General features: G+C 42.0%; 1 protein-coding gene across 5 annotated transcripts in view; it reads right to left on the bottom strand.

Moving 5' to 3' along the window:
* The window catches only part of Wdr7 (WD repeat domain 7), a 283,068-nt gene that overhangs the window by 41,051 nt on the left and 223,223 nt on the right, over positions 1-18,794 (bottom strand). For all 5 annotated transcript variants that reach the window (XM_017601032.3, NM_023975.2, NM_001395078.1 and 2 more), the window contains 3 exons: positions 18,107-18,256; positions 17,520-17,602; positions 9,612-9,711 (listed from right to left, as the gene is read on the bottom strand). In XM_017601032.3, the coding sequence (XP_017456521.1) occupies positions 9,612-9,711; positions 17,520-17,602; positions 18,107-18,256 (333 nt within the window). The remainder of the gene's footprint in view (positions 1-9,611; positions 9,712-17,519; positions 17,603-18,106; positions 18,257-18,794) is intronic.

Raw genomic sequence — 18,794 nt, 5'->3', positions numbered from 1 at the left:
AAGAGCTGAAAAGGAGTCAACAGGAAGACTGGTAAGAAAATAAACATCAGAGTGGCCTGAGCTCTCTTGGCTTTGAGCTTTGGCTAGGAAGTCAGTAAAATGGAGGGGAATACTCTCAAATGTACAAGGAAAGCCTAAAGACTCCAGCCTGTGTGAGCTCTATCAGGGTGTGTAGACCATGACTTCAAATGTTACTTTCCTCTGTGAGCAATTTTTCCCCGTTAGGGGAGGACTGGGCTCTCCAATTATTCTGTTATTGTTACAATATTTTTTCAATGATAATACAAACACACCTTAAATTCCAGTCATCCTAAGCTCGATTTTAGTCTACATGATTTCAGATAGAAGTGACTTTTGGAGTAGTTTCTGAAATAACTTAATGTCACAGACTTTGAGGACTGATATATTAACACAACAATTCTCATGCTATTCCTAGGTAAACTTTCTAACCTGTAGCCTGCCGTGGATTTACATAGGGGTGTTCCATAAAAACATAGATGCCTACATTTCTACTTCATGGGTTTTGATTCGAGTTTGAAAAGAATGCTGCTGGATCTCAATGCCTAGAGAATGAATGTGAAGTAAACTCTTAGCCAGACACACTTGTTAGTTAAACACACATGGTTAGTACTACAGGTGTGTAAAACAGGGTTTAGATCTAACAATATAAGGCTCAGAAAATTAAGTAGCAAGTTAATGAATGGCTTAAGAGTGAATTTCCCAGTTCCCTGTTTGGTGCTGAACCGTACAGTAGTCAGACAGCGGGGTGAAGGACGTGTGTGTATTTGCATTCACCACACTCTCCCACAGAATGACAAACTGCTGACTACGTATAATGGCGTGTAAGCTGCTACCTTCTTTAACCTCTGAGTACTGAAGAGGCAGTAATCCCACATGTGTGATATATGTCTCCTCTATAAGCAATATATCTATATGAGTTATAGCTGTGTCCTTGTAGATTTACTGCTGTAAGTTTTAATTCATCTCTGACAAGACATTTACATAAATTCCAGCAACATAGTAACAGCACCATATGCTGGGTTTTTGCCCAGGGACCTAGAGGCTTCTGTCACTACAAAGGACCGCGTTCAGTACGTGTGAGAGAGGAGCGCCTGGGTAGGTGCGGTGGTTATTCTATGGCCTGTTCCTCGCTTCTCTCATCCTTTGGAGAGTAGACTCTGCTTAGACTATACCTCATGCTGCATGGTGAATATCCTGGATTGAGACAGTCTCCTCACAGGAGAGCAGATAAGCTTCAATATGTGGTTGCTTCACAGCTGGGTGGGAAGATGAGGGACTGGAAGGTTTGCAGGGAAGGCCCGTGCCTTCTCACTAGTCACTGGCCCAGGCCTCTGGGTAGATAGCTGATTCTGGTAAGTTTATTATTAATGTCTACTTACTCATAAGATATTTCCTATACATATGTATTTTGGTTTTAACAACTGCCAAAACATGAGCTGAGCAAGAAGGACACCAGCAGACATGCCAAAGTGGACTGGGAAAAGCCCACAAGGCTTCAACCCTTCATGAGGAGCTATAGGCCACTAAGGAAGGCTGGGAATAAAACAGGCTTCCCTAAGGAAAAACACGCCAGTTGGTTATCTAATACCAAATGGTCATCTGTGAAAACATACACACAAGCAACACTATAAGACTGAGTGGGTTATATTTGGTCGAACGCACACACGCACGCACGCACGCAAGCATGCACACGGGCACACTGTTGATCCTCAGAAGATTCCTGTCAGGAAAGGCACACCACCACTCTGCCCTCCTTCTCAGCCTTCATCCCCCTCCTCCTCTAGCAGACTCACAAACTCTCACACCTTTCTTCTAGGCATTTCAAATTCCTGACCCCTTCTGCAGTGCACCACAAGCTAACACTTCCAGGCTTCTGCTGACATTTCGTCCTCTCTCTACAAAGTGCTCCTCCTCATGTGGCCAAACAAGGAACAGCCGGCCCCTCATGGTTCAGCCCCAACAGTATGTCCTTCAGGGGATTCTTCTTGCTCTTGTCCCTTCTAGCCATCACATACTGATGGCAGAGGGACAGCACTGCTTCCCTGACTTTCGCAGCAGCCGGGGCTCTCTAGGCTCTACTTCCACCAGCCAAGCTGATGGCCTATGCTACAGCATGCCAGTCCCCGGTTACGTCGGTTCACTAGACCTCTTATCTCTAAACAGCACTTGCCTCAGAGCTAAAGTTAATGTTAGTTGTGACGACTGTGTAAATTATATAGTTGTATTAGGCAGGAAATCACAGAATAGCATGAGAAAGGGGCTTTTTAAAGAGCGCATGTTCAAAACATGAAATTAGCCTTAAATGAAATGATTGTGAAAGTCCAGGCAAAGTATGAGCACCCAGGATGATACTGAGGCTTTTGTGTCTCTAAAATCACATTTTCATTTATTTCTTTGGCATGTCTCTGTAAGCTGTGGCAGCTAGATGACAACTTGTTGGGTCAGCTCTCTCTCTGCCTTGGGGGTCATGGGGACTGAACTCAGGTCATCAGGCTAAGTGGCAGGTGCCTTGCCCAGTAACTATCTTACCAATTTGTAAATGCTTTTGATTTCAGATCACTTTAAGAATAAGAAGCTAGTTTGACTTAGCTAGAAAAATTATCTTAGATCTCAAATCAGTGGGCCAATATAGAGAGTCCTTGGTCATATACTAAAAGACATGAGAAATAAAGTTATTGTATATGATATTAAATTAAAAGGAAATGTTTCAAATCGGTATCGGTTTATATGATTCTATGTTTGAGCAGTATTTTTTGATTGATGGAGCAATCTCTGTGCTAACTGATGGATCCAGGGTGCTAAACACCTGAGTGCCTTATCTTCCAATATGCCAGAGCCCATTAAGAGCTACCAAATCCTGACAAAACACCCACATCCGTAACAGCTCCTACCCACTATGTGTTGTGTTCCTCTCATGAGCTACAGACTCAAGAGAACTGTCTGTGGAACAACTGCTGGGCTGGACCTTGCTTTAAGATGCGTACAGAACAGGAATAGACATGGCAGGGAGCACTGAGTACATTCAGTGAGCAGTTGGCCTCTGTTTCTGCAGGCTCCATACTCATGGGCTCATAGATAAAAATAGTCTAAAAACCAAAACACTACATCTGTGTTGTATGCTGGGAGACTTTTTCTTCATTCCTCTGACAGAATAGTCTCCCAACTGTTTACGCAGCGTTCACACTCCTCTACAAGGTGATATGAAAAGGTCAGAGATGACTAGGGATATGAGAAGATATGCATTGCTAAATACTGCTTTACATATAACAGCGCTAGGTCTGAGGGTCATGGACCAAGAGGGACCCTTGCACTATGGCTCCTCGATTATTCCATTATAACTAATATAAGGAAACTGTATATACATATATGGATTTGTACACATATATTTCTACTTTAAAAATATTTATTACTTTGTGTGTGTGACTATTTGCTTGCATATATGTATATGGCACCACATATGTCCAGTGTCCATGGAGGCAAGACAAGGGCACTGGATACCTGGCAACTGGAATTGCAGTGGTTGTGAATCACGACATGGGTGCTGGCAATGGAAACCAGGTCCTCTAAGGGAACTGCACATGTTCCTAACTACTGAACCATCTCTCCATCTTTATGTTTGTTTCTGTATGTGGAAGGGAAGGAAGAAAACGGCAGTGCAGGAGCCTGAATCCTGCTGAGAAATGTGAATGAAATGATGAGAATTCTCAGAACCTGCAGAGTTTTAAGCCAGGTGCCTGGAAATGCAGGACTTCTGTGAGTTCCAGGCCGTCCTCATCCACAGAGTGAGTTCCAGGCCAGCCTGGCCATAGTGTCAGACTCTTGCTCAAGACACAAACTCAGAAAAAAAATTGTTTTAGTTTACTCAATACCTTTGCAAAGAAGTTGAAGTGATTTTTGCAACTACTGGGTTTGTCAAGAGCAAGGTATTGCCAAGGACTGGAATTTTCATATTGGTGCAAAGTTATTGGGACACTAACAGTCCAGGTCTGATGCTGGTCTGACAAGAGGGGTAAGAAAAAAGAATCGCTCTGCACAGTCACTTAGAAATATTATTTTAAGCTACTGAAAGCTTCGACAAACACAATCTAAATTCCACTACTGTTTGGGGGAAATCTGTGTTTTCTTTGAGGTTCTTCTCTAAATAGTATTTCCCTGTTAGAACAGGAAGCCTACTAGGTAACTCCTCCAGGTTACTACTGCCCCTGTGCTGTAGTTCTGGTTGCTGCTCCAGAAGTCACAGGAAGCAGATACTGACAGCAAGGAGAAAACACCTAGAGTGTCCACTGGCAGCATTAAAGAAACACCAGTCTTACCGTCCCTTAAGATCCACTGCTCCTCCTCACTGCAAGTCACATTGTGGCTATGCTCAGAGTCAACAGTGTCCTCTGAACTTCTCTATCTGCAGGCATGCCAGCCACCACGTCTGTTTAGACTTGAGTATTAGCTTCCTTTTGATATCTACCACTTCAGAGTGCTTGCCATAATTAAGTGTATTCCAGAAAAGTCACGGGGGCTTATTTTAATAAAAGACTTTAAATCCCACCCTGAAATCATGTGGCAAGCTCACTGAGCCCCCCTTTCTTATAAATAACATTTTATTTATATTATATATAATAATATATTGATATACTATACATTGAAAATATTAGTTGGTTATCTTCTTGGAACTTAGTGTTATATGACTTATAACAAAGCTGCACTGAGTAAGCACCTAATACGTCACAGATAAGATGTGTCTCTCCTTGTGATGCTTGTGTAACATGTGTCACATGTCACATGCAGATAAGATGTGTCTCCTTGTGAAGCTCCTGTCACATGTGTAACTCCCTCGGCACGGCTGTGATATGGACCACTTCCATGTGCATAGGGCAGCACATACAAGGTTTCTAACAGGCAGGCCTTTGCTGTTCATGCTAAACTTCTAGACTTTGTACATATCCTATCTTCTGCCTGGAACAATGTCTCAGTCACTCTCCTCCTTCTCTGGACCCCTCACTGTTCTGGGCTTTCCGTTCAGACTGCTTCCCTCTACAGCACCCTTTCCAGAGCAGCTCTCCTAAGGTTCCTGCATGAATTTAGGTTACTGTTCCTGTGCTCTGCGGGCTCCCCATCTTGAAAGGCTGATCACAATGCTTTAGCTAGATGGGTCTGCTTGTCTCTGCCCCCACTTGTTCCTTGATGGACATACTCACTTATTTTGTGATCTCTTGCATGTAATATGCTGTCTAGCACAGTGATGAGCTATTTTAATTTTTAAAAATAAACAGATTAAATGATAAATTATAAATTGATGAATAAATTGTCTATTATCTGAGATGACAAACACAGGAAGCCAAACAGACTAATTGTGGAACCAGGGAGATGGCTCTGTGGATGAAAGGTTTACTGCACAAGCCTGATGACCCTGAGTTTGACTCCAGAACTCCCATAAAAAAGCCTGGTGAGGTGGCACCTCTCTGTAATCTCTGCACTCCTCCAGCAATACAGGAGGTGGAGAGAGGAGAAAGGGCCAGGACCTCACGGCCAGCCAGACTTGGTGTGTGGCACAGCAGCAGGAACATAGAAGAGATTGCTTCAAAACATGGTGGAAGGAAAGGGCCAACTCTTAAAACAATTGTCTGCTGGCCTCCATGTGTTTCCCTGTCTCTCAACATACCAGATAAAAGAAAGTCAGGCCAAGGGTGAAGTTTCATTTTTAATGAGCACATAATGAGAATTTATGTGCTCAAAAGTCACGCTGTAACTTACAGAAATCTTGTTGAACCTTGGTCACAACCTGTGCCCCAAGTCAGGTTCAGCCAACAGTTCTTAACATGCTAATAAAGAGCCAAATTAATACTGGAAACCAGAGAACTGAGATTTATTCAATGTGGCCACATTGGGAAGAGGTACAGAGACCCAGAGAACCCGTCAAGTCCCTTGGAGGTCCTGAAGTGAGATCAAAGTTTAAGTAGAGGGCCAATGACAAGCACATCTAAGTAGTCCTGGTCAAGGAGTAGCTCCCCACACCACTGACCCACCATCAGAGTCAGAGGACTGTCCCTGGCTGTTGGCTGTTTTCCAGGCTCATTCTCTCCTCCCCAATCAGTCACTCCCGTTCAGCCTCCCATTCTTTCTCTATTACGAAGATGGAATCGAAGCCCCAGTCATCTGGCTCATCTGTGAGATTCATGCTGCATTCAGCTTTCACATCTGCGTTCACGATAGTAAGTGCACACACGCCGCCTCCTGCATCTACTACCGATGTGTTTCTGCAGCTGCAACCATGAAACCCCTGAGGAAGACTCTGGCCTTCCCTACCATGACAGTGTACCAGTCCAGTGGAGGACGGCTAAGAGGGATTCTATTCCTACGTGAGTGCAGTGGATATATGTATCTTCCATTCAATTTTGTCACAAACCTAAAACTGTTTGAAAGGGTCTACTATGAAGTTTTAAATAACTTTACTCAGAAATATTCTAATAGTACATTAGTTTTTAGTTAAGAGTATACAGTATACAGTTAATAGTACATTCATTTTTAGAAGTTGCTAATAATTATCAATCAGGTTGCAGAATGTTACAGAAAAAGAAGGACAGACTATAAAAATTATTAAACAGAGATGAGTAGGGATAGGTCAGTGGGCTGGGTGGCTTGAATTTTGCTATTTGGTTGATGCTATGTTTATTATCCTTAAAGGGTTAACTGAAATAATGTGGGCGGGGCGGGGGGGGGAGATCATCAGAAAAGACACGAGGGCCAAGTTACACCAATTCTACCTGGTATTATGGCAGCAACGGGGAGCTGACTGGTTTTGTCCTATTTAAACCAAGGTACAGTCAAATAATAACCATGGCTTACATTTAATATATATACGTGAATATATTCTAGTCTTTCTAACACTAAGTCCCGGCAGTGTGGTTTCAGAATATACTCTCCATTGCATGGCTTCTCTGACAAACAAACTGTTCAACAACTGAATTACAGATATTAAATCTGGTACCTACAAACACCAGCAAGGATGGCTGTGAGCGAGAAAGGTGCACACAGACAGGTGAGGAGTCTGGCAACGGCATGGCTCACGAGAGGAGTGCAGGACTCAAAGGACTGTGATCAATTCTAACAGTAGTTTTAAGGGGAGCGCTAACTGTCGCCAGCTCAGTGTGGTTAGGCCAGCTCAGATGGACCACGGGAGAAGAAGATTGTGCTACTGAATGAGATGAAGCTCGCAATGGGACCATATGTTCGATGACCAGAAGAACAAGAACCCTGAAGGCCTGGAAGAACAATCGAGGGTATGTATGACTTATGTTGTTATGAGAGAAGATCCCAGGTCCCCTGGTCTATTGCAAAGGAAAGGTTAACTTCATGTGGTTGGGTTATTATGGGATCACCACATTACACCAACAGGAAAAGGTCAGCTGGAAGGGAAGCTATTAGAAAAGGCACTAGAGCTGTTTCCTGAGGCAGTTTAAACAGATCATTAAAAGTCATGAGCTTAGGCTTAGGCTGGGCCCTGGCTATAGACCTGATCTACCTTATAGGGTATGCTCAGAGTTGTAATAGTGTACACGTTCTCAGTTTTGAAGAAGCTTACAAAATATCTCTCTCTCTGCTTTTAACCCTGTAAATGTTTGTGTTTCTTTCCAGTTTGCTATTTAGTAACATACTCCAATTTTAAGAAACTGTTTCAAAACTGCTGTGGTTATCAGAGTCAGGAGATGTGGGGGCCGGATAGGAAAGGTTGGTCGGTGTAAGTTATGAAGAAGTGAGATGCTCTACTGTGCTCTGCACTTGTGCTAACTACAGAACAATGTAACAGACACTTAAGAGTGTTACTAGATTTTGAATGTTTTCATCAAAAAGAAATGATCAACTTTTGAAGACACAAATATTTGACGTGATTACGATGTTATACAATATATACATGCATCAAAACACGACATAGCATCTCACTGATATGTAAAGTTATATATTTAGGTATATTCAAAATAAAGTAAATAGAAACCCGGCATGGTGGCACATGCCTTCTATCCCAGCACTCAAGAGGTAGATGCAAGTGGATCTTGGTGCGTTTGAAGCCGGCCTGTACTAAATAGTGAGTCGTACACCAGCCTGGGATACATTGTTAAACCAGGTCTTAGAAGATATTCTGGGACCTGGGGTATGGCACGTGGTGTGTGTGTGTGTGTGTGTGTGTGTGTGTGTGTGTGTGTGTGTGTGTGTCATGTCGTGGTGTGGCGTGTAAAGGCCCTTACTGCTAAGCCTGACATCCTAAGTTTAATCCTTGGAATCCAAATGTTAGAAGCAGAGAACTGACTCCCTCAAAGTTTCTTTGATCTCCACACATGTGCTGTGCTCTCTGCCCTCACACAAAACAAATTAAAAGTTAAAAACGGGACATTGCAGAAATGCTGTTTGCAACCCCCCTTCAAAAGGATTATGTAAAGAGCACAAAACTCAACTTTTAAAAAGCTTCAGAGTGTCTTCACGGATTTCAATAAGAGCCGGGAGGAAAGTGATACGAACCAGAGTGAGCTGGAGAAGGAATTGCACCAATCGAAGAGCAAACAAGTATACCAGTGGTGCATACTCTATGCACAGTGCACCCTCAGAGGCATCCTCAGAGAAATGCACTTAATACTCAGACAGCACCCTTTAACAATGTCTGAAACCTGAACCTTTGACCCTTAGCATTTACTGTGAGGCTTTGCGACTATTTCATAACAGATTATCAAGGAAGCTTTGAAGAGGGCATTAGATTAACAGTTTATTACATTGAAGAAATAAGTTACAGTGTTAGACACCCTTCTGGATTTCTTTTTTGCATTTCCTCTCTACACTGTAAGAACTCAGCAGTACTAAATGTTATATTGAAAAGCTATGACTTGTCATGATGTGGTCAATGAGCATCAAGATTTTCCAGGTCCTTGTTAGAATTTAGCCCTGGCTTTGCTGTCAGCTAATGGTCTGACTCTGGAAAAGGGGATTTAAAACACTGAGCTTCAATTCCTCTTCTATCTCAAATGGGAATATATTTGCCCATCTATCCACTGGGTATATTTTGAACATCAGATAAACAAGATCAAAGCCCAAAAAAAATTTCATGAACAATAAAATATCCTAAAACCATACAGTGTAGTATGAAGTCTGAGAAGTGATCCACTATCAGTGTGAAGAGAGCGGAGTGTATTAAACGCCACTGTGATTGGCTGTACGAACGCCGACTAATCACTGCTCATCACTGCTGACTGACTCAGGGCTCTCACCATCTTGACTCTATCGCCACATCCTCACAGGTAGCATCCAACCCTTCAGGAAACATGTCAGAAGTAGGAAACCCAGACAACACTGAGCAAAGAAGAGACACTGTACAATCGATCATGAGAAGTGCCTTCTCTCGCTCCACTGTGAACCGTGGCAGCCTCCAATCCCAGGGAATAGAGATGGCGGGGCTCTATATTCTCTGAGTCCTTCATTAAACTATCGATCGCTTACACATTATCCATAATGTTCCAGCAGCCCGGTCTGTCCGTCACCGGGTGAAGTGCTAGCCTCTCACTCCCTTCATAGCTTCATGGAAAGAAAGTCACGATGGATGATTTATTTACCTGACATTTCCCAGTCCGGATGTCATACAGGGCCACTGAGCCATGGCGTGCTCCAACTGCAATTCTGTGACTCCGCTCATAATAGCTGACCATGTAGAACCTGAATTGGACATTTTTGCAACAACAAAAACAAAAGCCAGGTAAGATTGTCTGCATATTTAAGACAAAACCAATACTCTCAAAGATTAAAGCCAATGTGCAGATGTGTACATACACATACACACATAAAATATACATGCACATATGTATGTACATGTAGATAAAAGTTTTAATCCCTTTATATCTTCATTATTTCTAAATACATCTGTAAACAACATATGGAATAAAAAATGTTTCCCTTCAGTACTGAGTACTTTTGAAAAACTACCTGTAATGGAATTGATACAGAATAGCACTTAGGCCTGCTAATGAATTTTCAGCCAGCTCTAGTGGCTAGTCACATCTACAAACCCAGCACATGGAAGACAGAGGCAAGAGAACAGAGAGGTGACTTTGGGCCAGTGTGGACGGACTACACTAGAGGTTCCAGACCAGCAAGGACTATTGACAGAGTGTTTTTAAAAAATTATTTTCGATAGGAAAACAACTTTATAATAATAAATACACTTGGAAGTTCAAGGTTCAAAGGATCAAAGGCAATAAACATAAATGTGAAAATCCAGTTTTCTGACAACTTATGCAAACACTACTATTTGAGCAGAAATGAGGATTCTGAGAGGCTCCCATATTGTTATGTTCTCATATTACTTAACTATTGTAATATACATTCTCATAGAACAATAATAAGAAGGTTACATAAATCGCGTGTGTCCTAATGACATTAGAAAGCTACTCACCAGAGAAAAATATTGTGACAATGTCCAAGGTCTTCCATATTTACTAGGTTTACTAATTTGGCTACATAACTGAGGGGACAGGCAGTAAGAGGTCGTAAGAGGCTGGCTTATTATTACTTCTTTCTAGATTAGGTTTGGGAGTAGACTAAGTACTTGAATTTCTGGCCTAGGCTCTGACATACTCAGTTCAAGTCCATACATCTGGGACCTATAGGTGAGAACAGTCCTAGAATCAGGTAAATCAGAAATGGTTTTTATGTTCAGAAAGACTTTTAAATATACTTTCACATGGCCTCCATGAGCTATCCAAGTGGAGGGGGCTACACTAGATTTTGTATTTGAAGACATCTTTTGCAAATGATATTATTTGCTCTGCCTTCCTGTGTTGCTGAGTTTTGTATCAACTAGAGTTATTTTACACAAAGGACTGTCAGCCAAGGAAAGCCTCCCTACATTGACCTGTAGGCAAGCCTGAGGAGCGTTCTCTTGACATGGAGGGCCTAGGCCACTGTGGGTGGTTCTACCCTTCAGCAGGTGATCCTAAGTTGTATAAGAACAGAGGCTGAGAAAACGAAGGCCCTTTTAATAGAGAGGAAAATGCAATGAATTTTCTCGTGCTGGCTAGATCTTCTCAGCTTAATACACATACAAACCAGAGTCAACTTGGAAAAGGGAATCCCAGTGGAGAAAGGCCTCCACTTGATGGCCCTTCGGGTAATGATTGATACAGGAGGACCTGGCCCACTGCAGGCGGTAACACCCTTATGCAGGTGGTCTGAGGTTGTATAAGAAAGCAGGCTAAGTAAGTCATGGAGATCAAACCAGTAAGCAGCATCCCTCTGGGTACTATACACTGTAAGCTACAATAAACCCTTTCCTCCCCAAGTCGCCTTTGGTCAGTGATTTGTCACAGCAACAGAAACCCTACGACATGTTTTGTTTTTCAAGGAAGATAAAACAGGAAGAATACTCCAGTGCATGCTTAAAGGCATGTGTAATTGTAGGAAGGGAAGCACAGGGAGCAAACTTGAATGTTAGCAGTGGCGCTGACAGCCGTTTCTGCCTTCGCAGTCATAGGACAGCCACACGGATATTAAAAATCTACAAAACAAAGTATTGTGCTAAAATTTTTGTCTCTATTTATTAAATAGGTATAGATTCTAAGATGTTTTGTCTTATTCATAAGCCTCATCCGTAATCCACTTGTGATTTATGGAAGTCCAGGGCTTCATTTTCAGGGACATGGAAGGCAGGCACTAGTTGCAAATGTTCTGCCATAGCATCCACAGAAAGTAGCAGATTATTCTACCTCAGATAAGTAGGAATCTGCATTCAAAGATCTAGTGTTCTTAAACGGGAAAATTAATATGCTTTCGAAGAGTTTTAAAACGCTTGCTGTTTGGTTACTAGTAACTGTATCAGTCCGCATGTCGGGGCGCTCACATCTGTACCCGTGTTACTGCTGGCACCCCTCTCTGCACACATGCACTCATACATAACTTACATCCTATTACAGTGACACAAAGCTCAACACCTCACACGTCTTTTAACATTTATTCTTGTGGTTAATGGCTACAGAGAAATAAAATTTGCAGTGTCATTACTGCAAATATTTAATGCTTATACTACCAAAATCCTGCTGCAAAATAAAATTATCATCTTCATTTTTCAAAACAACACAACACAGCTCTGATGACGGGATCTTAAATGAAAGGTTTTTGTTGCATTACTTACTCTTCACGCTTTGGATTTCAGCCTCTTCCTTCTACATCATCTATAAACACCATTATTTATGGGATAAAAAAAGATTAAATCTATTCTTGGAATAAAATCTTTGGTCTGCCTGAAAGGACCATATATTACAGTTCTATCATTTTTCATTCTTTGTAACTTACTACTTGACTAACATTTCTGAAAAACACTTTAAAGATTTCTGGGCAGTGACAGACTCATGCCCTGGTTTTGGCTTAAGGGTCTTGTATTAAAATTTCCTTCCTGGGTCTTGTAGTAATAATAATAATAATAATAATAATAATAATAATAATAATAATAAATCATCTTACATATGTCAGCGGTCTGTGTGTAGAAACCCATTTTGGTGCTGCTGCAGCAAACCGAGCACTGCTGAAGCCTCTAGGCCCCACCCCCCTATACTACTTACTACTGGGAAGAATTGTGCATGTGAGTACTGTCAGTTCTCACTGACAGGACGGTGAGGTTCTCACTGACAGGACGGTGAGGTTCTCACTGACAGGACGGCGAGGTTCTCACTGACAGGACGGCGAGGTTCTCACTGACAGGACGGCGAGGTTCTCACTGACAGGACGGCGAGGTTCTCACTGACAGGACGGCGAGGTTCTCACTGACAGGACGGTGAGGTTCTCACTGACAGGACGGTGAGGTTCTCACTGACAGGACGGTGAGGTTCTCACTGACAGGACGGTGAGGTTCTCACTGACAGGACGGTGAGGTTCTCACTGACAGGACGGTGAGGTTCTCACTGACAGGACGGTGAGGTTCTCACTGACAGGACGGTGAGGTTCTCACTGACAGGATGGTGAGGTTCTCACTGACAGGACGGTGAGGTAGGCATCATTTGTTCTGACCTTTGATGGCATTAAAGGGTTGAGGCAGGAGTCCACTACAGATTTTAATATTGTTCTCATCTTCACCCAATGAAAAGTCTCAGGTTTCTCTAGACCTCTGGTATCTCAGTGTTTAGGTCACTGAGATGGTAACAAGACACTGAGGTGGCAATCACTAACCTGGTAAGAACCTTTTGTTACTATTCCCAGGGTCCTAGTTTCATTTGTGTTGCCATGAACAAGTAACCTGACAAAAAGCACCTTGGAGGAGAAGGGTTCACTGTAGCCCACAACTCCAGGTTTCAGTCCATTCCAGCAGGGAAGTCAGGGGGCAGGAACTTAAAAAGAGCTTGTCCATCACATGCATGGTGTGGAGTGCAGAGCAATGACTAAGTGCATGGTTACTGCTCCACTCGCTTTTCCCACTCCTATTCTGCTAGCGACCAAATCTAGGGAATGGTGCCACCCACAGTTCAGTCTTATCACACCAGTTACTGTAATCAAGATAATCCCCGACAGGCAAGCCCAAAGGCATGTGAGAAGGGGGACATGGACACAAGGACATTTTGCCATTGATACTTGATGCCAAAGGGAAAATCGATTTTCTCTAATGGGTTGTTACTGGCTATCTCAACCACACTCCCAAGTAGGCTCATGCACATCAGGAGACGACTGTCACAAAAAGAAGTTGGTGGCATTTCTGTGGACTTTGCACTCACTTTGGGGATATTTTGTCTTCCTGTTTGCTTGCTTGCTTTGCTTTGCTTTTGGTTTTGGGTTTTAGGTGTTTTTTTGTTTTTCTGTTTTTTTCTTTTGAGATAGAGCAAGAGAGAAAGACAGAGTGAGAGAACACATATAAAGTTGGTTGGGTAGGAAGGTGGGATGACCTGGGAGGATTTGGAAGGGAGGGAAACACAAGCATACTACAGTGTAAAAGAAAAAAACTTTAATGAAAACATAAGACAGTCTCAAATCTTTGACCTGCAATGTCTTGTCTGCAAAATATGCTAGGGCAATGGTGGCACAGAAATTTTGGGATTTGACTTAAGTCCACTCCATGAAACGGAGTCCATACCCACACTGCCTAGGGAATCATGAACCACAGATTAGATAGCCTAGAGACTTAGGATAAAACCAAACATTACTGGCCTTTAAAAAAAATTAATAAAATGATTCTTAACCATATTCTGCTATACTCATAACATAAGGTTTTCTCAGGAGGCAAACAGGAACAGATATAGAGACCTGCAGATAGATATGATGCAGAGAGAGAGAGAGAGAGAGAGAGAGAGAGAGAGAGAGAGAGAGAGACTGAGAGAATATCTAAATGGAGGAATATCTAAAAGGAATCAAATCCTTTCCCTCAGAGCTCAGGGAGTCCTGAGAAGGAGGAAGTGGAAAGATTTTAAAAGCCAGAGGGGATGGAGGACACAGAAGAACAAGGCCCTCTGGAATAAACTAATCAAGGCACATATGAGCTCACAGAGACTGAAGCAGGAACCGCAGGGCCTACATCATGGGTCTGTACCAGGTCCTTTTCATATATATTATAGCTTTTAGCTCAGTATTTTTAAGGGACATCAGACTGTGAAAACAAGTAGGTCTCTATCTCTTCTGCCTGACCTTGGGAATCTTTTCCCCCAGTTGGGTTGGCATGTCCAAATTCAATATGAGAGTATTTCTCTTCATCTTATACTTTAGTTTGTCATGTTACAAGACATCTTCATCATTATCATCATAACAGTGTAGTCTACCACAGTGACTAGCAAGGATAGTAGGTATGGCAATAAGTGGTAGCTAATATTCTAATAAATATGGAAAGCAAATAGTTAAAATTTACATTTTTTTAAAGACTTACTCTTTACAAGTATAATCTTCCCCCTCACCAACACTCCCCCATGGTTTTTCTGTGTAGCTCTGGTTATCCTGGAAATTACCTTTAGACCAGGCTGGCTCTGAACTCAGAGATTCATCTGCCTTTGCCTCCTAAGGACTGGGATTAAAAGGATATGCCACCATGCCCAGCTACAAGTATAGAATACAAATTATTTTAGTTTTCTTAAAAATCTGATAATTCAAATAAAATAAATTTTGGTTCTTGTTTTGTTGTTTTTACTTTTTTTTTATTTTTTGAGAGATGGTCTCATGTAGCCCAGGCTGGCTCAGAACCCATTCAGCAGCCAAGGATGGGCTGGAGTCCTCATTCTCATGCTTTTACCTCTCAGTGCTTGGATTACAGGAAAATCTACCATACACTGCTTAAACTTGTATCCTTTATGTTACTGTAAACAGCCTTCAAATGAACTGTTTTTCTTGTTGTACAGTGGAATATAGATAAGAGTCTAGAGTTATACATGCATAGATTTACTTGATAATATCCCAAGCCCTAGTTTAGTTAACTTAATATGGAGACTTAACACTGTAAGACAACCTCCTGGGGAGATTTTTAGGTATGAGGAATAGGAATTAAATAATGAGAGGGATTCCTACTGGTGAGGGGATGAGTACCAAATACTGATATAGAATAGTTACTAATTTAAGAGATTTACTGGAGGCTATGGTAGAAGCTCTTCTGCGTTCTGTCCCTGTCATCACTGACCCCAGGCTCCCGACAAACCACAGTTTGGAGGAGTCACTTGAGGATGAGCTCATGAAGCGCTCTGCAGCAGACAGTGTGCAATTTCTTACTAGAGTTTAAGTGCCCATTTAAGGTGAAATGAGCTGATTCAGCTTCTTACTTGAAAAGGAAAATCAATCAGTCTGTCTACATAATAACATAGTTTAAGAAAAGCTAAATCATTTCTAAAATCCAACTTTTAACTCTTCTGTCCAAATACTTTTTGATTTTGCTAAAGCACATAAGTACTGAGTTTACAATGAAATTTTGTGTCTAATCTAGGATTATACATTTAATATTTTGCTTAAACTTTTCTAACTCTCCCTTGCTTATTAAATAAAGGTGAAACTGTTCTGTGGGGGTTCAAAGCCCTGGCTGGGCTCTATACATCTATGTGAAGCCTCCATTCCAGTCACCCACTACACAGCCTGGTCAAACTCATGGTCCACTTCTGTGGCTCCAAACACCCTGGTTCACCCCGCTTTTCACGATGATGCACCCCTCATTTCACAAAGCCCACCTGTTCAGCTCTCTGCGGCATGTCCCTAAGACCCACCTCTGCTCTTAGAGCTGTCACTAGTTCTCTTAGAGGACAAAGCCCTCTCTCTAGCTGGCAGCCATGTTTGTGAAGGCATTTTTAACAGCAAACTGCTACCCTCTGCACTGTACTTATGAATTTCTGAGTCCGCACACCGAGCTGAGCATTATACTAACTGCCCGTTCAGTCTCTGGTAGGCAGTCTACCAGGCGCACTCCATAGCTCAGAGAGCCAACATAATCTCCTTCTCATCAGCCATTGTGATCCTGGAGCACAGAGACCAAATCTACCATTCCTTCCCCAGAGAATAGCCAGTGCTTGGTACACGGTTGGTATTCAGTAAAATACTACTAGATCAATAAACAGAGTACAGTTACATTTTGCCAAGTCAGAGGGGAAATGTATATGTGGTGTTCAGTAAAAACAAATTTACTAGCATCCAGCACAACTCTCTTTGCAGGGTAACGTAGTCAAAAAGTCACGGATGTCTGCAGAGCGTAGAGACCTGAGGAGCTGCCTGTGGAGGAGGCTTTGGGCAAAGCTGGAAAACCGACCCTTTAGTGAACAGGTTCTGCACACAAGCTCCAGGAAGGGAATTCACACGGCAGTGGCTTGTGCCTTACCAGCACCGTTAGCACTCAGTCAAATAAGTCCCACTACGACACTTTCTTGTCATTTCTCACTCTACCGTGTCAGTCCCAGGGATCAAACCCAGAGTGCCAGGCTCACAGACCAAGCACATTTACCCAAAATCCCAATTAAAAAAATAAACACAATGTACTGCATTTTGATGCAAAGCCAATCCTCACTATATTTGTATAAATAAATGTATATATTACATAAAAGAGCAGTCCTAGGTTATAGCTCACATATTTAGTGCCATTTGCAAAGTTTTAGCTTTTTGGCCTTCTTTTCCTGTTAACCTTACAGGGGAAATCCTTATATTAATAGGACAATATGTAAATACATTATTCTCAAAATAAAATTTACTAGTAAGTGAAAGGAGACCTGATTTCTGTTGCTGGGAAGTGTATTTTTCCCCAAGTCAGCAGTGTTCTAAGTGTTTTGTAAGACAAGTAACAGCTTGAGTAGACTATGGGAACACACATATACAATTCGCTTTTGAGCCATGACCAAATGTCCATGATGTCCATGCTAACTGATTAAATAACTAGTTCTATTATCTGTATTCTTATCACAAACTGTCAGGGTTATTCTAGAAAGTAAGCAAGTAATGATTAATACCTGGCTTTCTCATTTAGCCTCACTAAATTTTTAAATTACTTGTTACTGACAATCAACTCTTTTGCACGCTGCTGAAGGTGCCTTTACCTGCAGATGGCTGGGAAACACTCCTGAAGACCCTTCTTCTTAACTAAAGATCCTTCCAGGCAGTACATGATGATGTCCATGACCTTTGACAAAAGACACAGACGGAAAGTTAATTTCACATGCTCCGTTTTCTAAAATGTAAATGGTTCCATTAGGCTTCATTGTGTCTGTATAAATCCATACAGTGTGATTGCATATTTACTTTAAATAGAATAAAAACTACTTTAAGCCTATGAATACTACAGGGCATCCTTGGTCTTGTCTGTAGCAACAGACAGTCCTCTAAAGCTGACTGCTCGTGCACAGAGCGGGGTGGCTCCCCTAGCACATGGTGCAAGTGGCTTTGTTTACTATGGATGTTGACAACACAGCCTTGAAAGTGTTCTCATACATATCAACTTCATTTGAATGGTCAATAGCCACAGCGATCAATTTTAGTTTTGAGGAAATGGAGTTAAGGCATGGGAGTTAATCTTAGTTATGTGACACATTCCCACCCCTTCCTCCCTCCATTCTTCCCTTCCTCCTATTTTTGACCTCAAGTGTTTACTGCATGGACAGGGATACTGGAAGCAGGACATTCTCACCTCCACAAGAAGATCCACAACATCCGTAGGCATCTTTTCGATAAGAATTTCAATGACTCTCAGGATTTCGCCTTTAGCCCTTGCCAGTGTGGTGGTGTGGATACTCTGCTGGGACTGGGTATTTGCTGCAAGGGCCGTGTGTCTGTGCACCTACAAAAGAATTGCCATGCTGTAGAGGCCATTGCTGCTCTTCACAGGTTTACATTTCTACTCACTGCTTTACTTTTCACTTACTATAGAGAAATGAAAATACAATCAACCAGGACTATCAAAATAAATCACTCAGGGTAGGTCAGGAACTGTTTCAGTCGCAAAGAAGCATCACATATAATAAAAACTAAGGAAGTAGGGTTTAACAAAATTCTACAACTTCCTCATGCATCACCACCACCATCATCATCATTGTCGTCATCATCATCACCATCACCATCATCATCTTGAGAGAGAACCCTATGTAGCTGGCCTTAATGCATAGTTAAAGATGTCTTGAACTGTTTCTCCTGCCTCCAACTTATTTGCCTCACATTGGGGTTACAGACATAAAACACCATGCCCAGCTGGTTTGCAAGCATTGCCCTTAGCACGGTATCACTGATGTTTTAGATGTGAGTGGGTATGTTTAGTGAGATGTGGCCAGAGACTAGCATGACACTTAAAAAAGGAACAAACTGGAAAAGCTTGGTAATTT

The sequence above is a fragment of the Rattus norvegicus genome, chromosome 18, assembly GCF_036323735.1.
Source record: "Rattus norvegicus strain BN/NHsdMcwi chromosome 18, GRCr8, whole genome shotgun sequence".
Classification (NCBI taxonomy): domain Eukaryota; kingdom Metazoa; phylum Chordata; class Mammalia; order Rodentia; family Muridae; genus Rattus; species Rattus norvegicus.
Note: the sequence above shows the minus strand (reverse complement) of the source record. Positions and strands in the feature narration are given on the sequence as shown.